Source organism: Trachypithecus francoisi, unplaced genomic scaffold, assembly GCF_009764315.1.
Source record: "Trachypithecus francoisi isolate TF-2019V2 unplaced genomic scaffold, Tfra_2.0 Contig00498, whole genome shotgun sequence".
Classification (NCBI taxonomy): domain Eukaryota; kingdom Metazoa; phylum Chordata; class Mammalia; order Primates; family Cercopithecidae; genus Trachypithecus; species Trachypithecus francoisi.
In genome coordinates, this window is record NW_022680681.1 from 24,187 (window position 1) to 37,534 (window position 13,348).

Here is a 13,348-nt window from a genome sequence, read left to right on the forward strand (position 1 = left end):
CAGGCTGAAGTGCAGTTGTGCAATCTCAGCTCACTACAAGCTCCACCTCCCGGGTTCACACCATTCTCCTGCCTCAGTCTCCCGAGTAGCTGGGACTACAGGTGCCCACCACCACGCCCGACTAATTTTTTGTATGTTTAGTAGAGACGGGGTTTCACCGTGTTAGCCAGGATGGTCTCAGCCAGGATGGTCTCCATCTCCTGACCTCATGATCCGCCCGCCTCGGCCTCCCAAAGTGCTGGGATTACAGGCGTGAGCCACTGCCCCCGGCCCATTCTCTTCTTTAATCTGATTAAGAGTCGTGAGAATAATACAGCCTATATCTTTGATTAAATTTAATTAGTGTTACGTGCAGAAAGGAAGTACAATTTGGGTGCCTTCTGTTACAGTGTTTGAGGCTATGTAATAGGTGTTTTTTGCAGCTGCCAGAAAGGATGCATCTCCCTTTTTCAGCCGAGACTGTCAAGTTTTTTGCCTATAATTTAATTATTGCTTTTTTTTAAAATTTAAAAAAATTTTCTTTTTTTTTTTTTTTTGAGATGGAGTTTCGCTCTGTGGCCCGGGCTGGAGTGCAGTGGCCGGATCTCAGCTCACTGCAAGCTCCACCTCCCGGGTTTATGCCATTCTCCTGCCTCAGCCTCCCGAGTAGCTGGGACTACAGGCGCCTGCCACCTCGCCCAGCTAGTTTTTTATATTTTTTAGTAGAGACGGGGTTTCACCACGTTAGCCAGGATGGTCTCAATCTCCTGACCTCGTGATCTGCCCGCCTCGGCCTCCCAAAGTGCTGGGATTACAGGCTTGAGCCACCGCGCCCGGCCCAAAAAAAATTTTCTTTTACTTTTTAAAAAAATTATACTTTAAGTTCTGGGATACATGTGCAGAATGTGCAGGTTTGTTATATAGGTATACATAATTCTTGCTTTTAGAGAATTATGGATTAGGGGATTATCCGATTCTTATTGATTTTTCTGTCAATTCTTAATTCCAGTTTCTTTTTTTTTTGAGGTGGAGTTTCACTCTTGTTGCCCAGGCTGGAGTGCAATGGTGCGATCTTGGCTCACTGCAACCTCCGCGCCCGGGTTCAAGTGATTCTCCTGCCTCAGCCTCCTGAGTAGCTGGGATTACAGGCATGCTCCACCACGCCCAGCTAATTTTGTATTTTTAGTAGAGAGGGGTTTCTCCCTGTTGGTCTTGAACTCCCGACCTCAGGTGATCTGCACACCTCGGCCTCCCAAGGTGCTGGGATTACAGGCATGAGCCATTGCGCCTGGCCTCTTTTTTTTTTTTTTTTGGAAACAGAGTCTTGCTCTGTCACCCGGATGGAGCACAGTGGCACAATGATAACTCACTGCAGCTCCAAACTCTTGGGCTCAAGGGATCCTCCTGCCTCAGCCTCCTAAGTAGCTGGAACTGCAGGCCTGGCTAATTTTTAAAATTCTTATACAGACAGGGTCTTCCTGTGTTGCTCAGGCTGGTCTTTGACTCCTGACCTCCAGCGAGCCTCCCATGGCAGTCTCTTGAGTCCCTGGGATTACAGGCATGAGTCACCACCTGGGATTACAGGCATGAGCCACACCTGGCTCATTTTGTTTTTATACAATTTAAAATATTTGTTTGGTTTTATTGTATCATGACTTTCATATGAAAAACTATAAGAGTATTTATATGACTTATTTTTGTAAAAGTCCTGTTTTCAAAACAAATTGTTTATCATAATGTTTGCACTTTTAAAAACAAGTTATTTATTTAATTTAGAAGATGCTACTAGAAAAATATTTTGGAAATTTTGTGGGTTATATTTTGCTACAGCAGGTGTACACTTTTGTGAAGTTCATGTGAAGATGTAATAATGTACTCCTTTCTTATTCTTAAGAGACAGGATCCTGGTCTGTTGCCCAGATTAGAGAGCAGTGGCAAAATCATGGCTCACTGCAGTCTCGAATTCCAGGTCTCAAGTGATCTTCCTGCCTCCACCTCCTGAGTAGCTGGGACTACAGGTGGGAGCCACCATACCTAGCTAATTAAAAAAATCTTTTTGTAGGCTGGGCACAGTGGCTGACGCCTATAAATATAGCACTTTGGGAGCCAAGGCAGGTAGATTGCTTGGGCCCGGGAGTTCCAGACCAACCTGGGCAACATGGCGAGACCCTGTCTCTACGAAAACTATGAATATTAGCTGAGCAAGGAGTTGTGCGCCTGTAGTCCCAGTTACTGGGGAGGCTGAGGTGGGAGGATCACCTGAACCTTTGTAGAGACATGGTCTTGCTCTGTTGCCCAGCTGTCTCGAAGTCCTAGCCTTAAGTGATCCTCCTGCCTTGGCCTTGCAAAGTGGTGGTATTACAGGTGTGAGCCACCATGCCTGGCCTAATTTACTTCTTTAGGATGTTTTAAAGCAAAGCTTTTTCTGATTGGTTAAGAGTAAAGTTTTGTTGTTGCTTTTAAGTCTAATTTAAAATGTATTAAACTAATATGCAGTAGTATTTGCATATTCATATACTTATTCATATTGCATATTCAATACTTATTCATGTATTAAGAGTTGACAGTTATGTTACTGGTGGAGGAAAATGTCCATTTGGATACTGAATTTTTTCCCGTTTGGAACAGGATAACCTACCAAGGAAGTGAGCAAAACCCTGTCTACCTTTGAGAGTAAGAGCTGGCTGGGCACGGTGACTCATGCCTGTAATCCTAGCTCTTTGGGAGTCTGAAGCAAGAGGATCACTTGAGCCCAGGAGTTCAAGACCAGCTTGAGCAACATAAGGAGACCCTATCTCTACAAAAAATAAAAACAGATTAGCCAGGTGTTGTGGTACACACCTGTGGCCCCAGTTACTGGGGAGGCTGAGGTGGGGAGGATCTCTTGCGCCCAGGAGTTGGAGGTTGCAGTGAGCTGTGATTGTGCCACTGGGCTCCAGCCTGGGCAGCAGAACAAGACCTTGTCTCAAAAAAAAAAAAAAAAAAGTAACAATGTTCTAGAAACACATTAAGGACACTTAACCCAAAGTGCAGAGGTTGGAGTCAGGGAAGGCTTCTTTGAGAAACTGGTCATTGAGATGAGCCTAAAAGAGAGTTGAAGTTGTGAGGCAGATGGAGCCTGAGGTCGGGGGACTTCAGCATTGCAGCAAGGTTGCCTATGGAGTGCAAGGGCACAGTGGTAGGAAGGGAGGTCAGAGCTGTGGGAGGGGCCGGCTGTGGACTGCATGACTCTCCCTACGACTGAATTGAGCATCCTGTGAAATGTTTGCAGTGCGCAGGAGGGACACAGACTAATTTGTGCTTTGGGAAGGACACTCTGGCTGTGTGTGTATAGCAGCAATGAAGGGGAAGGGGGTGCAGAGTGGGGAGTTGAGACGAGGTGGAGGCTGCTGAGGTGACTGCTGTTGGGATGGGAGGAGCAGCTCAGATGCTTTCTTTTCTTTTCTTTTTTTTTTTTTTTTTTGAGACGGGGTCTCACCCTGTCCCCCAGGCTGGGGTGCAGTGGCGTGATCTTGGCTCATTGCAACCTCTACCTCCCGGGTTCAAGTGATTCTCCTGCCTCAGCCTCACGAGTAGCTGGGACTACAGGCACCTGCCATCACACCCGGCTAATTTTTTGTATTTTTAGTAGAGACAGGGTTTCACCGTGTTAGCCAGCATGGTCTCGGTCTCCTGACCTCGTGATCCACCCGCCTCGGCCTCCCAAAGTGCTGGGATTACAGGTGTGAGCCATTGCGCCCTGCCAGATGCTGTATTTCTTATGGGGAGGGTCTGTTAGCAGGGGCCATCCTGACACTGCCTTGTGACCAGGAGGAGACAAGAAGGCTGGCATTTCTTCTTCTTTCTGCATCTGCCTTACATTATGATCTTTATTTTTTTTTTTTTTTTTTTTGAGACGGGTCTCGCTCTATCGCCGGGCTATAGTGCCGGATCTCGCTCACTGCAAGCTCCGCCTCCCGGGTTTATTCTCCTGCCTCACCTCCGAGTAGCTGGGACTACAGGCGCAGCTGGCTAGTTTTTTGTATTTTTTTAGTAGAGAGGGGTTCCCCGTGTTAGCCAGGATGTTCTCGATTCCTGAGTGATCCCTCGTCTCGGCCTCCCAAGTGCATTAGGCTTGATACCGCGTCATTATTTCTTTTTCAAAACATATGTAGAATGGAAAAGCTAAATTCCAGAGTAACAAAGAGTTGTTGAACTCATTAGAGTTAGACATGATAGATTTAACATTATACTGAGATGTGTCAGTACATTCATTTACTTAAAACTCACATTCTTCTGGATTTCCAAAGGAGTTTTATTCTTGATAAGATTGCTTTCTTGATGAGGGAAAGTTTAATCCAGCTGCAGTTTTTCCTTTTAAAAAAATCATCTGCCTTAAGAAATATAACATTTAAAGATTAGAAGTATTTAAAAATGATAAAAGGAATATTTTGGTACATTTGCTTTGGCTTCTGAGTTGATAGGGACTCAGAAGCCTTTGCATTATTTACTAGCGTATCGTTGCCAGTGTTTAAAGAGCTGTTAGTGAGCAGCCCAGGCCCTGCCTTCTGAACGCTTTCCTAAACCTTGCCCTGAAATAGTGAGGATAAACGTCTTATTTGCTAAAGCCAATGGTGGTAATAAGACGCAGCCTAGCTCTCTTTATAAAATAATAATAAGTTTGATGTTAGAAGTGGAAGATAGTTGATTTTTTTAAAAAGCTGAACATAAACTTCCTTATGCTAATGTTACAACTGGAAAATCTAAAAAGAAAAATAACTAACATTGCCTATGTGAAATACATGGTAAAAGTCCTTATGTACCTATCACCTTTAAAAAAATTGCTTGGAGTACATTTTGAAGTCAAGACCACTCCGGTCACATAACTGGCAATGATTATTGCTGACTTAAAATTATACAGCCTACAGTTGCCTTCTTAGCATTTTAGTATGAGAGAATGAATAGTGCTTAGTCAGAGTGCTTTCTGGGTGGGAGTTGTATAGTAATAAAGATATTTTCATTTATTTTCTAGACATTACAAGAAGCGGTGCCAAGGCCGCATGCGGAAGCACGTGGGGGACCTGTGCCTGCAGGCAGGGATGCTGCAGGACTCCCTGGTACATTACCACATGTCAGTGGAGCTGCTGCGTTCTGTGAATGACTTTCTGTGGCTTGGAGGTAAGATGAGCTGATGAAGATGATCTGATATGTAATTGTTTCAACTGTTACTTAAAATGAGAGACTGGGCGTAGTGGCTCATGCCTGTAATCCCAGCACTTTGGGAGGCTGAGGCGGGTGGAACATGAGGTCAAGAGATTGAGACCATCCTGGCCAACATGGTGAAACCCCGTCTCTACTAAAAATACAAAAATTAGCTGGGTGTGGTGGTGGCACCTGTAATCCCAGCTACTCGGGAGGCTGAGGCAGCAGAATTGCTTGAACGAGGAGGCAGAGGTTGCAGTGAGCCGAGGTTGCACCACTGCACTCCAGCCTGGCAACAGAGCGAGACTCTGTCTGAAAATAAATAAATAAATAAATAAAAGAAATGAGAGGAAATGGAAAAAGAAAGTCCCCAAAAAGGAGGGATGAGGGAGGAAAAGCAGCCAGCCTGTGGTGGTTGCCATGACAGGCAAACTGGGGTGCTTCCCTGCCATATCTGCTGCCCTCCTCCTGCTGTGCCATGTGTCCTCTGAAGGAGGCCCTGCCCACACTATCCCTTTTTCTCTGTTCTTAGTATAACTTGCCCTCTGCTTTGGATGCCATTCCCCATGATCTTCACCTTTTAGACTCATCTCTCAAAACTTCCTCCATGTGTCCCATGATGAATGGATAAACAAAATGTGGTATGGGCATACAGCAGAATATTATTCAGCCATGAAAAGGAGTGAATTGTGATACCACTGCAGCACGGATGAACCTTGACGACTTTGTGCTAAGTGAGAGAAGCCAGGCATGAAAAAGGCCACAGATTGTATGGTTCTATTTATATGAAGTGGCTAGAATAGGCAAATCTATAGAAGCAGAAAGTAGATGACTGTTTCTAGGGGCTGGGAAGAGGGGGAATGGGAAGTGACTGTTAATGGGCATAAGGTTTCTTTTTGGGGTGATGAAAATGTTCCAGAGTCAGATAGTGGTGATGGTTGCACAGTTGTGAATGTACTAAAAACTGCTGACTTGTACACTTTAAGTGGGTGAATTATATGGTGTGTGAACTCTATGTCAATCTTAAAAGTTAAAAGAAAGGCAAGAAGAAATCCTACTTCAAAGCACAGCCATCTCCGATCCCCCACAGCAGTCAGCAGAGCAGATGCTCTACCTGAGATGTTGCCGACACTTTGTGCTGGAATTGGATGTCTGTGTGTGGTCTACCCTTTGGGGACTGCGCCTCCTGGGGGTGGTCCTGGGAGGATGGACTGGCTGTGTCCATTGCCTGACATGTTGCAGATGCTCCCTAAATGCTTGTTAAAAGAACAATGTGTGACTAAGGACTAAAGCGGGGTTCTTTCGTTGAAGTTGACAGTTTAACAAGGACGCCTGTCAACCACTTACGATAATACAAGTCGGAATGAAGTAGTGACATGAGTTCTGTAACAGAAGTTTAATGAGGTGCTGTAGAACATATTAAATACAACAAATTCTTTCTTTCTTGGGGACAGAGTCTTGCTGTGTTGCCCAGGCTGGAGTGCAGTGGCATGATCTTGGCTCACTGCAATCTCTGTGTCCTGGGTTCAAGTGATTCTCCTGTGTCAGCCTTCTGAGTAGCTGGGACTACAGGCATGCACTACCACACCTGGCTAATTTTTGTATTTTTAGTAGAGATGGGGTTTTGCTATGTTGGCCGGGCTGCTCTTGAACTCTTGACCTCAGGTGATCTGCCTGCCTTGGCCTCCCAAAGTGCTGGGATTACAGGCATGAACCACTGTGCCCAGCCAAATATAAGAAATACTTCAAATGGCCAGGCACAGTGGCTCACGCCTGTAATCCCAACACTTCTACAAAAAATAAAAAATAAAAAAACCTTATTTCACCTCACTTCTACAAAACAAAATTAAAAAACATTAGCTGGGGGGAGACCAGCCTGAGCAACATAGGGAGTCCTCACTTCTACAAAAATAAATAAATAAATAAACTAATTAAAAAACATTGGCTGGGCTTGGTGGTCTGTGCCTGTAATCCCAGCTACTTGTGAGGCTAAGGCAGGAGGATCGCTTGGGCTCAGGAGGTCAAGGCTGCAGTGAGTCATGATCGCACCACTGCACTCCATCCTGAGCAAGAGTGAGACTTTGTCTCTTAAGAAAAAACAAAAACAAAACTTAAAATGGACTTAAATTTAGTTTTTTAAATAGGCTAGAGAAATAAAAGTGGGGAAAGAAAGGGAGTGAGCATTAGGGATGGAAAAGAAAAGAGAAGCAGATAAAGGATTAAGCAGGCTGAGAAAGACATAGTTTTACTTGGTTTTCTTGAAAGAGTGCTGTCTCCCTAAGTACTCCTTATTGTATTGATTGGAGAATCTATGCGTCTCCCAGTGGGCTCTGAGACTAGGGCCTGTGCAGCAGGTGCTTCTCTAGAAAGACTGGTACTGCCCATATGCCTTCCCCATGCGGCGCTGGACTGGATCAGGAGGACTCCTTAAGGGCACACAGAGAAGGACGGTGCTGTGTGCCATGGGTCTCTTCCATGCTCAGCCTCTCAGAAGTAGACAGTGGAGTTGTCCAGAAGCTACTTATACCTGACATCACAGCAGACTGAATGTAGAAGCCGATAGAAGATCCAGCTAACTTGGCCGGGCGCGGTGGCTCAAGCCTGTAATCCCAGCACTTTGGGAGGCTGAGACGGGCGGATCATGAGGTCAGGAGATCAAGACCATCCTGGCTAACACGGTGAAACCCCGTCTCTACTAAAAATACAAAAACTAGCCGGGCGAGGTGGCGGGCGTCTGTAGTCCAGCTACTCGGAGGCTGAAGCAGGAGAATGGCGTAAACCCGGGAGGCGGAGCTTGCAGTGAGCTGAGATCCGGCCACTGCACTCCAGTCCGGGCGACAGAGCGAGACTCTGCCTCAAAAAAAAAAAAAAAAAAAAGAAGATCCAGCTAACTTGTATTAACTCTGACATTAAAGAAATATATGAACATGTCAAACAATGCCATTCCTCCAGTATTTTATTTTTGTTTTGGAACACAATTATTTTTCATAAAAATGTTAACACATGACAAGCTTATTATTTTATTTTTTATTTTTATTTTTATTTTTTTGAGACAGAGTCTCACTCTGTCGCCCAGGCTGGAGTGAGATGGCATGATCTCAGCTCAAGGTTCAAGAGATTCTCTTGCCTCAGCCTCCCGAGTAGCTGGGGCTACAGGTGTGTGCTATCATGCCCAGCCAATTTTTGTATTTTTAGTAGAGTTGGGGTTTCACCATGTTGGCCAGGCTGGTCTTAAACTCCTGACCTCAAGTGATCCACCCACCTTGGCCTCCCAAAGTGCTGGGATTACTGGCATGAGCCACCATGCCTGGCCTATTTTAAAAGGAATTAATAGATAAATACTTAAATCCTTTTCTCAGTTTTATTTTCCAACATGGTAAATATCTACAGGTGTAACCCATATCACAAAAAAAGCTCTTTGTGATCCTCATTTTGAAGAGCATCAAGGAGTTTTTAGACCAAAAGTTTAAGCGCCACTGAATTAATGGATAAAGTTGATAGAGATGAATACTGCGGCACACCTTATAAGGCATGTGGCATAGCTGGAGATTGTTAGGTTGTCACCCCGTGAGAGAAGAACGGGCTGCGTAGCGAGTTGATATGGCTGTTTTTGAGGAAGAGGGAGGTCTACAGCCTCAAAAGGAGCAGATGCCTAGGGGGCGCGTGGTCTGGAAAGGCATTCTGGTCTTACTTTGGTGCTATTACTGTGAAATATTTTCAGTCCAGAGCACTTTCTGTTATACATCTCTGTAGCTCCAGAACCTGGCGCAGTCTGCCACACAGTCTGTGTAGGAATGCCGGCCATGTGAATGGATGAACACAGAGGCTGGCCTGTTTCACATGTGCACTCAGCCCTGCAGGGAAACCTTGAGTGTGGTGAGAGCGGTGTTGCCTGCCTGGACATGGGCATGGGAAAGACAGGTGGCAAGTTCCCATTTGCAAAAAACTAGTGATCTTTAGGTTTGAACTCTGTTTTGGGAGAAAAATTGGCTTTTCCAAATAATCTACCTGTTTAAATCATTCTTAGCCCCTGCAGTTTGAGCTAATGATGGGTCACTGACTTGCCTAATGATGCTGGTTTTTGTTTTTTGTTTTCTTAATGCCCAGCTGCCCTGGAAGGATTGTGTTCAGCTTCTGTCATCTATCACTATCCTGGTGGAACTGGTGGGAAGAGTGGAGCTCGGAGGTTCCAGGGCAGCACACTTCCTGCTGAAGCAGCCAACAGACACTGGCCAGGTGAGCTCTGCCCTTTTTCCGGCCTCTGCTCACTTGCAGTCTTTAAATAAAGCAGACTCATTTGTTACTTTTTTCTTTGAGTTAGGACTAATATTTAAATAAACTGTAAAATGTGTTGAGTCAGAAATCTTTTTTTTCTTTTCTTTTCTTTTTTTTTTTTTTTTGAGACGGAGTCTCACACTGTCACTCGAGCTGGAGTGCAGTGGCGCGATCTCGGTTCACTGCAACCTCTGCCTCCCGGGTTCAAGTGATTCTCCTCCCTCAGTCTCCTGAGTAGCTGGGATTACAGGTACCCACCACTATGCCCAGCTAATTTTTTGTATTTCTAGTAGAGACGGGGTTTCACTATGTTGGCCAAGCTGGTCTCGAATGCTTGACCTCATGATCCACCTGCCTCGGCCTCCCAAATTGCTGGGATTACAAGCGTGAGACACCATGCCCTGCCCAAAAATCTTGTATGAGACGTTTTGTTCTGATTTTATTGAATATTTTCAATCTTATTGAATACACTAACGGGTCAGAATGGTTGATTTCTGGAATACTTGTGTAAAATTTCCTGGTATAACAGACTTGAGGTTCTGTGCCTAAGTCTTTTTTATAGTTTTATGTATCAGGAGAAACTAGTCCCAGAGGTCAATTTTAACGCTGATTCAGGGCCCCCAGGCCCTGAAACCCCAGGCAGTTTCTTATTTATTTATTTTTTTTGAGACGGAGTCTCGCTCTGTTGCCCAGGCTGGAGTGCAGTGGCGCAATCTCGGCTCACTGCAAGCTCTGCCTCCCGGGTTCACGCCATTCTCCTGCCTCAGCCTCCCTAGTAGCTGGGACTACAGATATCTGCCACTGCGCCCGGCTAATTTTTTGTATGTTTAGTAGAGACGGGGTTTCACCTGGTCTCGATCTCCTGACCTTGTGATCTGCCCGCCTCAGCCTCCCAAAGTGCTGGAATTACAGGTGTGAGCCACTGCGCCTGGCTGCAGTTTCTTATTTTATTGGCTGATGACGTTCTCTCAGTGAGTCATTTGATTTGCTTATGCTTGGTAGAACCAATGAAGAGTGAAGAAACTTCTTTGGCAGAGCAGACCCATGAATGCTGAATGAACATGAATGTTTTGGTCCTTGATGAATGAACCTGCCTTTAATAGCTCAGGATTAAGTCATCATGTTGCATAAGTCACATAGATCATACCAAATAATGCAGAGCTCCAGGCCATACACAAAACTGCTAGGAATTTTTTTTTTTTTTTGTCCATGAGATTTTTGTACATTTTTCCCTCCAGACAAAAAAAGGTAGTTAATGTGTATTGGATGGGGAATGTCTTGCATTTCTTTTTCCATGAATTGTACCATCCCGTATCAGCAGCAGAGAATGCAGAGGCTGCCTTGATGAGCTAGTGACTGTAGCCACACCACCTGAAGCCACATGCTGTCTATGTAGATTTGCTTAGATGAGCTATAATGATTCTTGAAGACAATTTTATTATTCTGTCGTGGGACGTTCCTCTTGGTAGCATCTCACTTATTGAAGAGGAAAGTGAGGCAGGCTGAGGGTGCTGTGGAAAGTCTGAAGGTTTAAACAGGCAGGTCCCTGTTGCTTGCGTCCTGTACTGTGACCTGACTTGGATGTACCCCATTGGTGTTCTCACCTGTGTTTACTCATGGTTATAATTGCTGTCTCTGGTATGAGATGGCAGTGGTTTAAGTTTCACTGTTTTCTGTAGTCGGCAACCAAGTGCTAAAATCTCCAACACATCCAGAAAGGTGAAAGCAGGTTTAATTTTCTCTGTAAAATAAAGCTTTCTGGGTTGGGTGCGGTGGCTCACGCCTGTAATCCCAGCACTTTGGGAGGCTGAGGAGGGCAGATTGCTTGAGGTCAGGAGTTTAAGATAAGCCTGGCCAACATGGTAAAACCCCATGTCTACTAAAAATGCAAAAATTAGCTGGCCGTGGTGGAACATGCCTGTAATCCCAACTACTTGGGAGGCTGAGACAGGAGAATTGCTTGAAACTGGGAAGGCGTCAGCTGGAATCATGCCATTGCACTCCAGCCTGGCCTGGGTGACAGAATGAAACTTTGTCTCAAAAAAAAAAAAAAAAGTCTCTGCTCTCTCTAGGAGCGCCCTTTTCTGCTCTCTCTAGGAGCGCCCTTTTTTTTTTTTTTTGAGATGGAGTTTCGCTCTGTTGCCTAGGCTGGAGTGCAATGGTGTGATCTCTGCTCACTGCAACCTCTGCCTCCTGGATTCAAGCAATTCTCCTGCCACCCGAGTAGCTGTGATTACAGGCGCCTGCTACCACGTCCAGCTAATTTTGTATTTTTAGTAGAGATGAGGTTTTACCATGTTGGCCAGGCTGGTCTCAAACTCCTGAGCTCAGGTATCCACCTGTCTCAGCCTCCCAAAGTACTGGGATTTCAGGTGAGAGCCACCGCACCCGGCTTAGGAGTGCCTTTCATTGGAGGTGCTTAGGTGTTTTTTTTGCTTTTTATTTTTTTTAATTGTGGTTTGAAGAGCTGTAAATGTGTTGAAACTGTTTCACCAATGTGATGAGTAAGACCAGAAACTTTTTAGGGCCACATTTAATTTCTTCCATTTCCTAATTATGGGCAAATAAAATTTAAAGACATTGAAACACTGCTTTGTCTGTAGTAGAGAAATGTCTTCATTTAGATTTGCGTAGAGTAAAAACCTTGGGAACTTTTTTCTGTTGAAGACATTCTGTGGGGAAGAATATCTGGTGACAATGACACTTAGATGACAGGAGAAAGGGCAATGGGACTGTTATTTAGAAACTTGGTAGGTTGGGCATGGTGGCTCATGCCTGTAATTCCAGCACTATGGGAGGCAGAGTGGGGAGGATCACTTGAGGTCAGGAGTTTGAGACCAGCCCAGCCAACATGGTGAAACCCCGTCTCTACTAAAAATACAAAAATTAGCCAGGCATGGTGGCTTATGCCTGCAATCCCAGCTACTTGGGAGGCTGAAGCAAGAGTTGCTTGAACCCAGGAGGTGGAGGTTGCAGTGAGCTGAGGTCACACCACTGCACTTCAGCCTGGGCAACGAGTGAGACCCTGTCTTAAAAACAGAAACTTCGTAGGTTAGGCACCGTGGCTCGTGCCTATAATCCCACACTTTGGGAGGCCGAGCGGGGAGGATCACTTGAACCCCTGGCGTTCTACACCAGCCTGGGCAACATAGGGAGACCTTGTCTATATAAGAAATTTAAAAAAATTAGCTGGGAGTGGTGGCATGCATCTGTAGTCCCAGTTAGGAGGCTGAGGTGGGAGGACTGCTTGAGCCCAGGAGGTTGAAATTGTAGTGAGCTGTGATTGCACCACTGCATTCCAGCCTAGGTGACAAAGCAAGACCCTGTGTTAAAAAAAAAAAAAAAAAAAAAAATTACAAAGCTTGGCAATTATTTGACTACCTTCGAGGCAATACAGCATCCAGATCTGTTAATAGGCATGACCTCAGGAACAGATATGCCGTCTCATCTTGGACATTCATCTCAAGATTAGTCAGTTTGTAGGGGCAGCCTCATCTCACATCAGCAATTAATGGCCTCTGTTGTTTGAGATGAAGACCAACCTGATGATTTAACATCCTCCCTTGTATTTCATGGAATGAATATCTTAGGTCCCAGTTTTAGCAGCAAAACAGCAAAAATACAGATGTCAGTCAATATCAGTGTAACCTGCAGCAAGTTGTTTAGTCTCTTTGTGCCTCAGTTTTCTTTCTTTCTTTTTTTTTTTTTTTTTGAGATGAAGTTTCACTCTTGCTGCCTAGGGTGGAGTGCAACGGTGCAATCTTGGCTCACTACAACCTCCGCCTCATGGGTTCAAGCGATTCTCCTCCCTCAACCTCTGAGTAGCTGGGATTACAGGCGCCTGCTACCACGCTCAGCTAATTTTTTGTATTTTTAGTAGAGGTGGGGTTTCACCATGTTATCCAGGCTGGTC

The 13,348-nt window shown here is 45.1% G+C and overlaps 1 protein-coding gene across 2 annotated transcripts in view; it reads left to right on the forward strand.

Moving 5' to 3' along the window:
• Positions 1–13,348, forward strand: part of LOC117084529 (trafficking protein particle complex subunit 9-like) — a 69,045-nt gene that overhangs the window by 17,907 nt on the left and 37,790 nt on the right. For both annotated transcript variants that reach the window (XM_033213282.1, XM_033213280.1), the window contains exons 3-4: positions 4,991–5,136; positions 9,268–9,396. In XM_033213282.1, coding sequence (XP_033069173.1) covers positions 4,991–5,136; positions 9,268–9,396 — 275 coding nt within the window. The remainder of the gene's footprint in view (positions 1–4,990; positions 5,137–9,267; positions 9,397–13,348) is intronic.